At 41.5% G+C, this 16,163-nt stretch overlaps 1 protein-coding gene across 4 annotated transcripts in view; it reads left to right on the plus strand.

Moving 5' to 3' along the window:
• Dlgap3 (DLG associated protein 3) overlaps positions 1-16,163 on the plus strand; it is a 96,319-nt gene that overhangs the window by 66,969 nt on the left and 13,187 nt on the right. For all 4 annotated transcript variants that reach the window (XM_047562979.1, XM_047562978.1, XM_047562981.1 and 1 more), the window contains exons 6-8: positions 9,983-10,196; positions 10,449-10,762; positions 11,142-11,227. In XM_047562979.1, the coding sequence (XP_047418935.1) occupies positions 9,983-10,196; positions 10,449-10,762; positions 11,142-11,227 (614 nt within the window). The remainder of the gene's footprint in view (positions 1-9,982; positions 10,197-10,448; positions 10,763-11,141; positions 11,228-16,163) is intronic.

Raw genomic sequence — 16,163 nt, forward strand, 5'->3', positions numbered from 1 at the left:
TAGCAGTCTGAAGCTGATTTTTTTCTACCTTCCCTCTGAACAATGAAAAGACCTTAGGACACTTAATTTTTTTTTTTTTTTTTTTTTTGTGGCGGTGCTGGGGATTGAACCCAGGGCCTTGTGCTTGCAAGGCAAGTACTCTACCAACTGAGCTATATCCCCAGCCCAGGACACTTAATTTTGATGACCTCTTCCCTTCTTTTTTTAAGCAGCACATTGGGAGTCCTTGCTCAGTGGTAGAGTTCTTTCCTAGTATCCATGAGGCCGTGGGTTCAATTGCCAGTGCCACACAAAAAAATTATTATCTCACAGTTCTGGATGCTAAAAATGCAATAGTAATGTGTGACTGGGGGGGAGTTTCTTCTAATTAGGAACTTGTATTTTCATGTTGTTGTTTGAAATGCACTGAATTTAATCAGGTACAGTTCATCTAATTTTTTCTTCTCGATTGTACTTTTGATATAAAATTTAAGAAATCTTTGCCTAATGCAATATCACAAAAATAAATATTTCTTATACTTTAATTTAGGTATGTGATCCATTTTGAGTTTTTTTTTTGGGGGGGGCCTGTGTTTGTGATTTGAGTTAGGGGTCGGTCCAACTTCATCCTTTTGCATTTTGATATCCAATTTTCCCAGCATCTCGTGTTGAAAAGATTTTTCTTTTCCCTTGGCTCCTTTGTCAAAATCAATGAATGTACTTATAAGTGCATGTGTTTAATTAATGAACCTTCAAATTTATTCCATTGCTATAACCACATGCTCGATTACTATAACTTTGTAGTAAGAATTGATTTTGTGAAGTTTAAATAATAGGATTTTGTAATTCTTCATAAGAATTGTTTTGTGTCTCCTTTGAGGAAACTTGTTAAGAGACTTCAAGTATAGTTGGGAATTTGAAGGGACTGCATTGAATCCGCAGATCAATATGGGATATTGTGTTCTTAACAATATTATTATTATTATTGGACATGGGATTCTTTTTTCATTTATTCAGTTATTTCTTTGACTTCAGCATTTAAAAAATTTAAATTTATTGCAAATTGACAAATTGTATGTAATTATGGGGTACAAAGTGATGTCATGGTAGATGAATACAATAAACTATTAGCCTGCGCATCCCGTTAAATACTTAAATGACTTTTTTTTTAAAACAAGTTTTCTCTTTTTTTTTCTTTAAGTTTTTAGTTGTAGATGGACACAATATCTTTATTTTATTTATTTATTTTTATGTGGTGCTGAGAATTGAACCCAGTGCCTCACACATGCTGGGCAAGTGCTCTACCACTGAACTACAACCATAGCCCTGAAATAACTTTCTTTTTTTTTTTTTTTTTTTTTTTTTTTTGCAGTGCTGGGGATCGAACCCAGGGCCTTGTGCTTGCAAGACAAGCACTCTACCGACTGAGCTATCGCCCCAGCCCCTGAAATAACTTTCTGATGATCACTTTCCTTCTTTTTATGTACTTGTTGTCCAGTATTTCAGTTCCACCTTTTTACCTCTCAAATCAGTCTTTCTTACGGTTGCTACCTTTTAGGCTATCAGGACTTGATTGTGTATGCTCACAACTTTACCTTTTTCCCCCTTCCATTGCTTCTTCTATCCATTCCTTCCTCCTAAAGTATATTCTTAAGTTTTTCAGTGAATATCTGTTCGCTGTACAGCAAGCTGTAACAAAGTATGTTATCCTCACTTTTTTTCTTTTCTTTTCTTTTCTTTTTCTTTCTTTCTTTTTTTTTTTTTTTTTTTTTGATGCTGAGGTTCAATCCCAGGACCTCACATGTACTAGGTAAGCACTCTACAACTAAGCTCTATCCCCAGTTTCTTCTCCTCACTGTTCAATGTAGTTTAGCTTACTAGGGGAATTTTAAGTCAATAATTATTTTCTCTCAGTGTTTGGAAGGTATTTGTCATCTGTCTTCTATTATTGCTGTTAAGAAGTCTGCTATTAGCATAATTGCTTTTGTGGGTAATTTTCATTTCTGCCTGGTTGCTGTTGAGATCTCGTTTTGATTTTGGTATTCTGTGGTTTCACTGTGATATGTTTGAACAGGTGCTCCCGAAGTCTGAGGATTCATGTCTTCCATCCATTTTGGAAAATTCTCTCTGGTTACTGTTTGTTTGGTACATTTTTTTCCATTCTCTTACTTTCCACCCATTTTTATTTTGAATCTAAGGTATATCCCTTACAGACCTCACATAGTTGGGTCTTGATTTTTTGTTTGTTTGTTTGTTTGTTTTGGCATTGGGGTTTGAACTCAAGGGTGCTTTACTAATGAGGTACATACCCAGTCGTTCTGAGATAGAGTCTTGCTAAGTTGCTGAGGTTGACCTTGGACTTGCTGTCCTTCTGACTCACCAGTCAGAGTTTACATGGATGTGCCACCATGCCTAGCTAACCTCTGCCTTGAGTGGGAGTTTTTTGTCCACTAACATATAATGCAATTATTGATAGTTGAGTTGTCTCATATTTTGTTTACCTGTACTTTCTTTATTGTCTTATTTTGTTTTAAAAATTTTTTTTAGTTTGCCATTTCAATTCCTTTGTTATTTTTTCATTATAGTATTTGAGTTATTTTATTAGTGGTTGCACTAGAAATTACAATGTTTATCTTAGCTTATCAAATATAATTAATGATGGTAAACTATAGAAGCATTGCTCCAATACATCTCTTCTCCCTTCTTTGTGATATTATTGTTATATAAATCACTTATGTATATGTTATGAACTTAACAGTTATTATAAATCAACAATGATATTATAATAAATGCTTTATGTAACCTTATGTTTTTCAAAGAAGTTAAGAGAGTGAGGAAAATATTTTATAGAGCCTTTTATGTTTACTCACGTATTTACCATTTCTCTGCTCTTTATTCCTTTTGTGTATCTTAGTTACCACCAGGTGTTACTTCCTTTAAGCCTGAGGACTTCCATTACTATTTCTTGTACGATAGGTCTGCTGGCAATAAATTCTTCAGTCTATATCTGGAAATATTTTTATTTTAAATTTGGATTTGAAGGTTAGTTTTGCCGGATATAGAATTCCTGGTTGACAGTCTTTTTTGCCATTCCACTATCTTTTGGTGTTCATTGTTTCTGATGAAAAGCTACTAGTTTCATTACATGTGATGAATTATTTTTCTCTTGCTGCTATTAAGTTTTTCTCTGTCTTTGGCTATCAACATTTTGACTACGTGTTTCAGTATGAATCTCTTAGTATTTAACTTACTTTAGGTTCATTAAGCTTCTGTAATCTATAGGCTAATGTTTAAAAAAATCAAATTTAGAAAGTTTTAGGCGATTATTTCTTCAAATATTGTTTCTCTCCCTGACTTTTCCCTCTTCCTGCCACCTCTTCTTCATCCTCCTTTTCTTCCTCTTCTAAGTTTTTTCTTCTTTTTCTGGGGTTGCCGTTACATATATGTTGGTATGCTTGATGTTGGCCCATAGATTTCTGAGACTCTGTTCATTCTGTTAAATCTTTCTCTCTCCATTCTTCAGATTGGGCAATTTATTTTGATCTATTTTCAGGTTTACCAATAATTTCTTATTTTTCTACTGAATTTTTCATTTCAGTTATTATACTGTTCAGTTCCAGAATTTCCATTTATTTCTTTTTAAAAATTCTTTCTCTTTGTTGTGATTTTTATTCATGAAATCATTGCATTTGTGCTTGCCTTTAAATCTTTAAGCATAAAAAATCTTTAGGAATGGTTTTCTTTCATTCTCTGAATTAGTTATTTAATTAATTTATGGTACTGGGGATTGAACCAGGGTCTCTCACATGCTAAGCAAGCACTCTACCACTGAGCTATATCCCAAACCCTTGAATATATTTATAATAACTACTTTGTAGTTTTGGGGTGAGAAATCCAACATTTGGGGACAGTTTGCATTTTCTTCATTATTTGCATGTCTCATAATTTGTAGTTGAATACAGAACATTTTAAGTAAATAGCAACTCTGAATTCTTACTTTTTCCTCCTGAAAATTGTTATTGTTATTACTTTGTTTATTTGTTAATGAATCCCTGGACTAAATTGGTGAAATCCATCTGGCCCACAACATTTAGCTACTGATGTCTCTGTTCAGTTTTCTTTTTGTTTGTTTCTTTTCTTTTTTTTTTTTTTTTTTTGGGTGCTGGGGATTGAACCCAGGGCCTTGTGCTTACAAGGCAAGCACTCTACCGACTGAGCTATCTCCCCAGTCCTTCTTTTTGTTTTTTTAAGCCGTTCCCTCTGGAGGTTGTCCCTGTGTCTGCATACCTTCGTGGTTAGCTAAAGATTGGCCAGAAGTTGTGCTCAAAAATCTTGAGCTGGGAAGACTTCTTTCTCTCCCTAAGTTCTATGCGTGGCCTGAGGAGTGATAACTTCAGGTTGTTTTCAGGTGTACCCTGGCTTTTACTCTTCCCCAGCTGTCTTGTATTTTTCTCTGAACATATATATTGGTTCCACTGGTCAGGGATGTGTGGGTGTCTCAGTGCCTCTCTGGTCTCTACTGTGCACTCACCCAACCTCCAGTTAGCCCAAAATATGTGAAGAAGTTATCAAACTCACTGTTGTTAATTACCTGGCCAATTTGTGAGTCCATTGCTTGCCCCATGCAGTGCTGAACCCTCAGCCTGGCAGTGTTTCTGGCCTTCCCTGTTCTTGAAGCTGTAATTGACAATGCTCCAAATGAAGTGGAGCCCCTGGCAGTGGCTGGAAGCAGCTGGTTTCACACCCTGGGTTAACTGTTGTAACTCTGAGAGCTGGAGGCTTGGGAGATGGGAGCGACCTGAGGCAAGGCTACCACAAAGTCATGCTGTTATTACCCAAATTTCAGTAACATTCACGATGAAGGTTTCTTTTTGTGTGCCTTTGATTGATTGTCGTGGAATAAAGTGATTGTTTTTGACAGTTTTGTCCGACTTTATAATCATCTTGGGTGATAGGATTTAGCCTTCCTTACTCTTTGATGTGTGAAATCAAAAGTCACAAAAATTCCCAACAAGTGTCATTATCTCTTTAAATATTGCCTCTCTCGCAGTCTACATAGTCTATCCATCTGGCACTCCTATTATGTTGTAAGTGGGACCTTCTATTGTCTCTTCCATGTATCTATTTTAATGTCATATTTTCCATCTTTTTGACTCCCGTTGCTGCCCCCTTGGTGTGTTCCTCCAGTGTATCTTCCAATTCAGTGAATTTTTCTTCAGTTGTGTCTTATCTGCTATCAACTCATCAGTTGTATTTTAGGTTTTTTAATTTTTTTATTTATTTTTATGTGGTGCTGGAGTTTGAACCCAGTTCCTCACACATGCTAGGCAAGCGCTCTTCCTCTGAACCACAACCCCAGCCCTGTATTTTAGTTTTGCTAACTTATTTTTATTTCTAGAAATCTCATTTGGTTCCTTTTCAAATCTTTGGTTTCCCTTTTCCCCAAAGCTTTTGTTCTATCCTTCTATTTTCAGTTTTAGCTTTGAAGTTAGGACTTTTAAAGATAGTTTAAAGCTTGGCACAATAACACATGCCTGTATTCCTTGCTCCTTGGGAGACTGAGGCAGGAGATCACCTGAGCCCAGAAGTTCAAAGCCAACCTGAGCAACACAGCAAGATCCTATCTTTTTTTAATATCAAACATACTTTAAAAACAATTTTGTTATAGATAAGGCAACATTAGCTGCTAGAATAGATAAAAACCTGGATTCTCAATGACTTACTAAAAGTTTATATCACAGTTTGTATTAGTTATCTATTCCTACATAATTATTTATACCAAAATGCAGCATCTTAAAACATAAGAACTTATATCTCCTAGTTTCAGTGGGTCAGGAATTTGAGAGCAGCTTAACTAGATGAACCTGGGTCAGGCATCCCACAAGGCTGCAGCTAAGGTGATGGGCAGGGCTGTGGTCATCTCAGGGCTTGCCTGGGGGAAGGCTTGCTTCCATGCTTACTCATGGGCTTGGTTGCAGGCTTAGATCCTCACCAGCCATCAATTTCTTGTCACATGGGACTCACTTTAGGGTCCTTGTGCAACATGGCAGCCTGCTTCCCTCACAGCAAATCCTGTGTATGTGTGTGTGTGTGTGTGTGTGTGTGTGTGTGTGAGAGAGAGAGAGAGAGAGAGAGAGAGAGAGAGAGGTCTAAGAGGGAAACCACAGCCTGTAACCTAGTCTCAGAAGTGACATCCCATTGTATCTGCCATGTTCTATTCCTGAGAAGTGGGCCAATAAGTCCAGTCCACACTCCAGAGGAAGTAGAGCACGCCAGGAGGTGGAGACCATTACGGGTGATGTCAGAGGTGTCTGCTACGTAGACACCATCAGCTCATCTTCAGTTGAGCTTTGTCTGTAAGCTGCTGAGCAGCCTGGGTAGGCATGGGTCCCTCAGGGATGCATTTTGCAATTGCTTCTGTTAGAATATTCCTGGTCTGGGGCCACTTTATGTTAATTTTTAATCTGGGCCATGCAAGCCCATGAAGATACACAACCCTGTGTCTGTGGGAGGACTGGCTTATGGGTACAATTTTTAGGGAATTTGTCTCCTTTCATCCCCCTGGTGCTTGAACTACAAACTGACTTTTTTGTATCAGCCTGTGCTAAGGACTGATTTAAAAAAAAATTTTTTTTTTGTCTACATTTTCATCGAAGATTTCCCCTTTCCTAGCTTTTAAAGGTTCTCATTTCTGCTTCTCATTTGGGCTTCATGTGAGCCCAACGCCTCACTCCTCCGCCAGAGTGGGTGTTAAAACCTAAGTCTTTTGGTTACTGAGACCAGAACCCCCTGCCCCCACTGCCCGCCTCCACTGGGCTGTTTGCAGCATTGGCTCACATAGTTCATATTCTGATTTTCCAGTCTCCTCTTTGCTTTTGTCCCCTGGGGACTTAGCTTGCTTTCTTGTGAGCTCAGCTATGCATATAAAATGACATTTGTTATGTTTTATCCAGTGTGTTGGAGTGGCTTGAAATGGGAGGCTTCAAAGGTTATCTAAACGAAATAACTTACGTAAAGTGTACAGGATGTTGCCTGGCCCCCAGCTGGACCCACTGACTCTAGCATGGATGATTTTCAATTAGATTCAAACGAAGTATTTTCCTTTCATTATCCCATGTGCTTGGAAATGGCTACTGATTCTGAGTCTGGTTTGTAGAAAGGCTAAGGATCTCATTTCCTCAGAGGAGTCTTTGACTCTGACTCTCCTGCAAGTGGGGGTTGGAGGAAGGAGGGTGGAGGTTGATGCAGGAATAGTGGGAGTATTCACCACGCAGTGGTACCATTTTATAAGCATAACATAACATAGGGCAGATCAACTCAGTTGTAGTGATCCTCTGTGAGCCTATATAGAGTCTGTGTTTTCCTTGGGTCCTTGTCCCTTGTAGGATCCCCAGAATCTCCTCTTGGCCAGTCGAGTTGGAAGGTGTATGACCCTAAGGAGCTTCTCACTCTCTCACTGTCTGCCTTGGATAGAGTTTGTTGTGGATGTAGCCTATGCATGTTATTTTAAGACAAACAGATGTCTATTTGGGATAGAGAGCTCTCTCATTCTGAGTGGTATTGTCACTGTGATATAAGAACCTCTTGCTACTAATAGTCATAGCTAATGTTTATTGAGCATCTACAATGTGTTAGATATGCCTAATGTTTTACATATAGAAGAAGACTGAAGTTAAGTGCAGAGTGCGATTCCTTGAATCCCTGATGACCAGGCTACTTGATACCACAATGCTCTTATCTAGGGTTAGATTAGCTCCCCTGGGATCCAGGAGGGACTCTCTGGGTTGGATTGGTCTAGTTGGCGAGTGCTTTGAGCCTAATCTAGAAATGGCAGGAGTTAGTTCACCTCCTGAGTTCCAGGAAATACCCTGGCAACTGCTATCCATGGTGTCCCCAGTGTCCAGAGACAGGATGACTGAATAGTAGATTATAGGAAGTCATGGTGACAGCCACAGAGGCCAGGCTGCTTGGACATGTAAAAATTTAACTTCTACTGGATCTTGGATTGCTTTTTCTACGACCTGTGATTTCTGTTCCATTGTAATAAAGTTCCTTTAGGAAGGAATTCAGGCAGTCCTTTTCCATTACTGGGCCTATATTAGAACCATTGAGTGTCTATCTTCAGCAGATTTTTTTCTGAGCTTCCAAGCAGCCAAAGCAGAGAGAAACATATAGTTAGAGGGCCTGAGTTAACGTGGGTTTAACAGGCTCCCCAGGAGATCCTGATGCTCAATCAGCCTTACAGGGGAGCCAGGAAATGTAGCGTTTAATTTTAGTTTTACCACTTACCAACTGGCTATCTGTGGACAATTCATCTGCCCTTTCTGAGTCTTAGTTTTCCCATTAGTAGAAGGGGATGGAAATTTCAGCTCTATTTGAACTAGGGCCTAGTGAAATCATGTTATATTTAGGAGGTCTAGTTATGAAAATATTGAACTGCATTTTACACTTGGGTCAAGACAATCCTTTGAGTCTTTGTTGACTGCACATAAATATGATGCTGTGAACCTTTCCTGGGAGATGTCACAAGATGCAGCCTGGGATACTTGCTGTTATATTCACCATGGGGTATTACTGAGAACCTTGTACAAGACTCCATCCAGTGGCCTCTACATAATCATCCACATGGCAATTTCTCTTGGGCTTAGTGACAGGAATAGTTGTGGTTCTCATGAACAACCTAACCTGTGCTTCCTGGGCGTGACTTTCTCTGTGCCATTTGCTGCACTAGGTGCCTCACACTTTCAAAGTCATATAGTCCTATAAAGATGGTATCATTATCACTCCCATTTGAGGCTCCAAAACTTTTGCTTTCCCAGGTCACACTTCTAGGAAGTGACAGAGACAGCGCTTGAATCTAGGTGAACCTCACCCCGTGGCCTATGCAGGCAACCCTCAGGCTACATTCCTGCATGCTTTGGCTGGGTAGAAGCTTAGGGTCAAGTAGGTGCCCATTTTGAGCAATGTTTAGGACTCTGTCAGCTGTGTTTTGGGCACAAAGCTTACCTCTGGTCCTACCTTTTCCTACCTTTATTTCTTTATTTTTTTCTTTATGCTGAAACCTCTGTAGTATATTTAGTCTTAGTGTATGGTTTGTGGCATGGTTCCATGAACAAAAATTTTGTTTTGTATTTTTCTTCCTTGCTTTGTAACTTTTTAACATCATGAATTCTGCACCACAAAATGCCAAAAATCAAAAAGAAGAACTTCATCCCAGATGCTTGGGAGGCTGAAGCAGGAGGATCACAAGTTCAAAGCCAGCCTCAGTGACTTAGCAAGGTCCTGAGCAACTTAGTGACACCCTGTCTCAAAAAAAAAGGGGGGGGGGATGTGATTCAGTAGTTAAGCACCCCTGGGTTTAATCCCCAGTACCAAAAACAAAAACAAACTTCATCCAGCAATGGTTGAGCTTTCCTTGGAGGGTGAGGACAGGGCAGAAACCAGTGGACCAAGCCAGAACCCTTGTTCGTGGGCACAAAGTGGGGAAAGTCTTGAAATACTTGTAGGTTAATAATTCCATTCCATTATTTACCCATTAATTTCTATCTTGCCCCTTGGAATTATATCTGTATAGGTTTCTTTTAGTCAATTTGGTAATGTAGTGGGGTAATAAGTAATAAATTGTCTTTCCCTGCAGTCTCGACCCTGATACCTCATAGGAGTATGGATGGCAAGGTTCTCTGTCATGCTCGAGTGTGAGAAAGATGAGGGACTAGGTAGAGAAGAAAGTATGTTCAGGAGTCTGGGGTACAGCCAGACACCTGGAGAAGCATAGGTGGGGGAAAGGTAGGGGTATTTAAAGAAGGCTGGGCCCCAAGGCAGGCCTTGGGGAGTATCACAGGTGTCCCCATCTTACTTTGGGGACAGTGAAGGTTTCTTTTAGCCAAATGCTGGGGAAGAAGAGTCACACAGAGGCTTAGTGGATGCAAACTTAGATCTGTTCCTAAGGCACGGCACTCCATCCCAGCCCCTTGGTAACTAACCTCCTGGCCCCTGCCCCTAGCTCAGCGAGGAGTTGAACCAGCAGCTGGAGGCCGTTTGCGGGTCTGTGTTTGGGGAGCTTGAGTCCCAGGCCGTGGACGCCCTGGACCTGCCTGGCTGTTTCCGCATGCGGAGCCACAGCTACCTCCGGGCCATCCAGGCCGGCTGCTCTCAAGACGACGACTGCCTACCCCTCCTTGCTGCCCCTGCCTCTGTCTCAGGGAGGCCCGGCTCCTGTGAGTATGCTCTCTCTGCCCCTGACCTGGGCCTTGGTTGGAGACCGCGCTGGTGTCCATTCTGGCCAGCGCCATAGCTGTGCTGCGGACAGACCGCTTTCCTCTCTGGGCGGGATGCAGCGAACAGCCCAGGCCCCGTGCGCACGGAGTACACGTGGCCGCTGGGTCCTGAGGGAGTGCACCGTGATGGGCCGCAGGTTCTCGCAGCGATGCGTGTCTTACTCACGGCGACCCTGCCTTCGCTCTCCACAGCCTTCAATTTCAGAAAGGTCCCGCCCCCCATCCCGCCGGGAAGCCAGGCCCCGCCCCGCATCTCCATCACCGCCCAGAGCAGCACCGACTCCGCCCACGAGAGCTTCACCGCCACCGAGGGCCCAGCCCGGCGCTGCAGCTCCGCAGACGGGCTGGACGGCCCCGCCATGGGCGCACGCACCCTCGAGTTGGCGCCGGTGCCACCCCGGGCCAGCCCCAAGCCCCCCACACTCATCATCAAAACCATCCCTGGCAGGGAGGAGCTGCGGAGCCTGGCGCGACAGCGGAAGTGGCGGCCGTCCATTGGGGTGCAGGTATGAAAGGAGGAGGCACCGTCGAAGGCTCAGGTCCAGCCAGTTGGGGATGGGTTGAGAAGATCAGCGGGATCTTCTGGATACCTAGAACTTCTTGACTTGCCTTGAGCTGCAAGTAGACTCTGTGCCTGGTCATCAACAGGGCTGCTTCAGCAGCTTCACCCACTCAGCTTGCCCCTTGTACCATCATCCCTGATAGGGAGTGCAGAGAGGTGCCCAGTGGTTGCCACCTTGATGCGTCTGCTCTCTCGTCTTGTCAGGGAGTTTATGGTTGAAGATTTGCCATTTGACTTGATTTGCCAGTGCTGGCCATTCTCACTGGGAAGGGCTTGCGTCCCCTGGCCAGCCCCAGCTGCTGACTCCTCCACCCTGCCACCAGGTGGAGACTATCTCAGACTCGGACACCGAGAACAGGAGCCGAAGAGAGTTCCACTCCATCGGTGTACAGGTGGAAGAGGACAAGAGGTAGGTCATGGTGGGTGCATCTCAGGTGTCACTGGGGGAGAAGAGGAGCCAGAGCCGGTCATGTCCTCCCCCGCTCACTCTGCCTGCACTTGCTTTCTTATTGGAGGTGAGACCCCACCTTCTTATTGGGGAGGAGTCAGAGCAGAAGCAGAGGTTGTCCACAGACCTCACTAGGGTAGTCCTCAAATCCAAAGCGAGTTCTCCTTGTACTCATGCCTTCTCAGGTGCCTAGAGGCAGACAGACAGATGGTGGTTGGTTGGAAGGAAAGGTAAGGAGAAGCAACTGGTGGCAAGCAGGCTTCTAGTCATTGTCCCTTACAGGGGATGATAGAACTGCCAATCCCTCCTTACATCCTGAGGTACCAGTATTTGAGCCCCAAAGAAATAAACAGAAAGACTGCCTCTCACGGCCCCTGGCAGATACAACACTCCTCCTCACTTGGCTTTCACAAGCATTTAACCAGTTGGGGTACCTATTATATGCCTGAGTCCGTGGTGTACCCAAGACAGCAGAATTACCAGCAGCCACTATTCTGGCATTAGGTGGCCTCAGAAACACTCCTTCCTTAATTACCATCTGAAGAATTAGCCTTGTAAGTTGTGGAGGGAATATTGAAAGAAGTCTTCTCTATTGTTGGTTATCCCTAGGGAAACACTCTATAAACCATGTGGCCATGCTACAATGGCCCATCTGCCCTCTGGGGCACAATGCTACCAGGCCAGTGGCCCTAGATGTGGTATCTGGGAACCTTTCTGGGGCTGACTATGAGGGTTTTGTGGTAATCGGAGTTGTCCAGGCCATACCCACTGTAGGAATCAAACTAGGGCCCCAGTACTATCCCTTGCAGCTCTTTTCCCACGTTCCATTGTTGGGCCTTCTGGCTTTCCTCATGGTTCCACTATCTATTCCTGGGACCCCTGGGGGTTGTGAGTGTGTGTGTGTGTGTGTGTGTGTGTGTGTGTGTGTGTTTGTGAGAGAAAGATCAAGTCTTCTGAGGGTTTCTGTGGGATTCACCCTTTTTCTCCGCTCCTGCTCTAGCTCCCTGACAGTCTTTACAGTCTTGAAGTATAAATGCTTCCATCAAGGGTGGCAAAAAGCTGCCTTTGTTGCCTTTATCAAACCCAAAGCCACTGTCCTCCAAATTCTTAATATGTCAGGAAGATTACAGTGGAGTGACAATTTATGATAAACTTAATTTGCAAATCCATGACCTCAATTTTTGAGAGAGGGCAGGAGCCATGCATGGATATAGCTCTGTGCTCCTAATTCTGCACTCCACGCTGACTCCAGTGCTACCTGTGGACCATAAACCAAGCCTATGTGTCCTCACTGCTCCCTTGGGATGCTTTTTGACCTCTCATCCAGATAGATCCCTGAGGGGTCCCTCCATTCCTCCTAATAAACCTGAATTCTGGGAAGAGTGTAGCAGGCATCCTAGCTGAGCAAACTGCCATCCATTCGTGATTTATTCATTCAGCTCATTCTTATTAAGCCTTGTTAAATGATAAATGTTCGGTACACTGTGTCAGATGCGCAGGGAAACACCAACAACATGACCCTTGTCCTCATAGAAGTTAGAGTCTAGAGGGAAATTGAGGCAATCAATAAATAATCCATGAATAAAAATAGGATGACACATTATGGTAATACCGTGTAATGGTATTATTGCACATCATGGTGGGAATATGAAAGAGGAAGAGATAAGAGAGAACCTTATTTAGATTAGGCAGATGACATTTGAGCTGATGTTTGAGAACACTCCAATGACAACTGAGGGAAAAGCATTCTGGAGAGAAGAAATCACATTTGCGAAGGCCCTGGGCATGAAAGGTTTGACATCCATCAGGAACTGATAGAAGGTTCCCGTGGTCGGCGAGGAGGGCGATGGGGGCGATGGGGGAGTAGCAAGAGAGTGCATTGGAGAGTTCCAGGGGCCAGGTCATGCAGAGCATGGGCATGAGAAAGAATTGGAATCTAATTATAAGTAATGAGTAGCTATTAAAAGGTTAAAGAAAGAGTGTGACATGCTCTAATTTATGTTTACAAAAGATCACTGGCTGCTGAATGGAGAATGAATTTGAGGAAAGTAGTAGTGGAAATGAGGCTAGTAGGGGTTATTTTTCAGGATCCATCAGAAAGGTGATGGTGTTTTGCACTGTGGTGGCTATAATGATCCAGGTCTTTTTTTTTCCTGTTGTCTTTTATAATTGGGCATTCCTAGTATATGGGGACACTATTAAGTTTGTCTATTGATTTTGTATTCAGCAGCCTTGCTGCTCTCTCTTGTCAGGTCTCAGGTTATCTGAAAAATCATGATGGGTGTTCTATATAGTCTTTTGCAAATGAGGATATTTCTTTTAAATCTTTATTTAAAATTAATTTTTATTATAATAATGCATTGAATAAGACTTCCTGTTTACTGTTTTTTTAAAATATTTGTTTTAGTTGTTGATGAAACTTTATTTTATCTATTTATTTATTTGTTTATATATATGTGGTGCTGGGAATCGAACCCAGTGCCTCACACATGCTAGGCAAGTGCTCTGCTACTGCGCCACAACCCCAATCCTGTTTCCTGTTGAGTAGTAGCTTGCTTATTCCATTCCTGATTTTAGTAGCTATGCTTCTCAAGATGTCTGCTACACATTGTGATAGGTATTGTTTTTTTCAGGTTAAGGAATTTCTTTCTATTCCTAGTTGACTTAAGAGTTTTTATTTTTATTTATTTTTTTTAAATAGAAAATGCAAGTGGAATTTTACTGAATGCTTTCTCAGAGTCTGCTTAGATGGTCCTAGATTTTCTTCTTCCATGTGGAATGTGGTGCATTATATGAATAAATTTTCCCTGTTGGCCCATTCTTTCATTCCTGGATAAAGTCTGCTTGATTCTGTTATCAGTTTGTATTGAATGTGGCTGTATCAGGGCCTCAGGGTTTTGAAGAAGGGTATTTCTCTTACACCTAAAGCCCCCTGGATGTAAGAGGTACAGTGTCAGGACCCCAAGCTCTCCTTTTGCTACTTTTCCATCCTTTGTGTATTCAAACTGAAATTCAAGCTTCACCTGCCAGGTCCGTATTGAGCAGTGGGAAGGCGGAACAGAGGAAGAAGGGTATCATCATTCCCTTTTAAACAGTTACACACTGCACTTTCACCTACATCACATCGACTATAACCACATCACATGGTGGCAACTTGCTGCTTGGGGGCTGTGGAGGATGGTCTTTCAGCTGGGAAGCAGTGTGCAAAGTACCAAGTACGTAGCTGAAAATTACGGTTCTTATGAGCAAAGACTGAGGCGAGAATGGATATATGGAACTCTTGGAGTTTTTATCATAGCCTTGCTGGATTATTTTTATGTGTATTGCTATATTTTTGAGTAGTTATTACTTTAGGATTTTTATATCTATGTTCACAAGGATATTGGCCTACGATTTTGTTTTGTTTTTGTTCAGTTCAGGTATTAAGGTTATGCTAGACTCCTAAAATAAATTTGGTACCTTTCTCTGTTTCTGTTTTTTTGGAACAACTTGTATAAAACAGGAATGATCTATTGCCTAAGGTTTGGGAAAGGTTACCTATAAAACTATCTAGGCCTGATGCCTTTTGGGAATAAGAGAGCTTTTGAAACTAGGGTTTCTTCAGTGGTTGTTGGTTGATTCTGGTTTTTCTTTTTGAGTTCATTATGGTGATTTATATTTTTCTAAACAACAGACCGTTTTATAAAAATTGGTAGTTTTCCGATTTTTTGGCATGAAATATTGTTTCTCATAACATTATAATTTTATAATGTTCACTGTACCTTTAGGTTAGCTTCCTTTTCATTCCTAATATAAGTATTTATGCCTGACTTCTCTTTCTTGATCAACCTTGTATCTTTTAACATTTAAATGTATTATATGTCCTTTCCTTTACCTGTTTGGTGTTACTATTTTATTTCTTCTACCATGTTTGACTTTTATTTTAAAAACTCTTGAATTAAACACTAGCTTTCAGTATTAATTATTTTCTAATGTGCTTTAAAAATTTTTTTTAGTTGTTGTTGGACCTTTATTTAATTTATTTCTGTGCAGTGCTGAGAATCAAACCCAGTGCCTCATACATGCTAGGCAAGAGCTCTACCACTGAGCTAAAGCTCCAGCCCTCTAATGTGCTTTTGATTTAGGCTATAAATTTCCTTTCTTATTATACTATTATATCTGCATCTCATTTTGAGATTTGGTATTTTTCATGTTCAGTTCTAAAATAGTTTGTAACTTTTATCATATTTTCCTTTTTAACCTGTGAATTTAGGAAAAAATTGGTGGTTTTTTATTTGTTTGTTTTTTAAGTTCCCAAGTGTATTTCTCGGGGGGAGTGTCTACCTTTTCATGATTGGTTTCTGAATTTGCTATGTGTGGTCAGAGTGTGTGATCTGTCTGGTATTTAGTCTTTAGAATGTGTTGAGGCTGCCTCTTTCATGAATGCACATATTACATGTGTATTATATGTAGCATATTACATATGCAGTCTAATCTATAAATTATATCTTTCAAATGTTTGTCTTCCATTTTCTTGGTATGTTTACTTACCAGGTTTTTTTTTTTTTTTTTTTTTTTGTACTGGGGATTGAACTCAGGAGCACTTAACCACTGAGCCACATCCCCAGCCTTTTTTTGTATTTTATTTAGAGACAGGGTCTCACTGAGTTGCTTAGGGCCTCACTAAGTTGCTGAGACTGGCTTTGAACTTACCATCCTCCTGCCTCAGCCTCCTGAGCTGCTGGGATTACAGGTGTGCACCTGTAACATATGTTTTTTAGTTGTCAATGGACCTTTATTTTATCTGTTTATATGTGGTGCTGATAATCCCACCCAGTGCCTCACACCTGCTAGGCAAGTGCTGTATCACTGAGTTCTAGCTCCAACCCCTAATCTACCAGTTTTGAGAAAGGTGTGT

This window comes from Sciurus carolinensis, chromosome 1 (assembly GCF_902686445.1).
Source record: "Sciurus carolinensis chromosome 1, mSciCar1.2, whole genome shotgun sequence".
Classification (NCBI taxonomy): domain Eukaryota; kingdom Metazoa; phylum Chordata; class Mammalia; order Rodentia; family Sciuridae; genus Sciurus; species Sciurus carolinensis.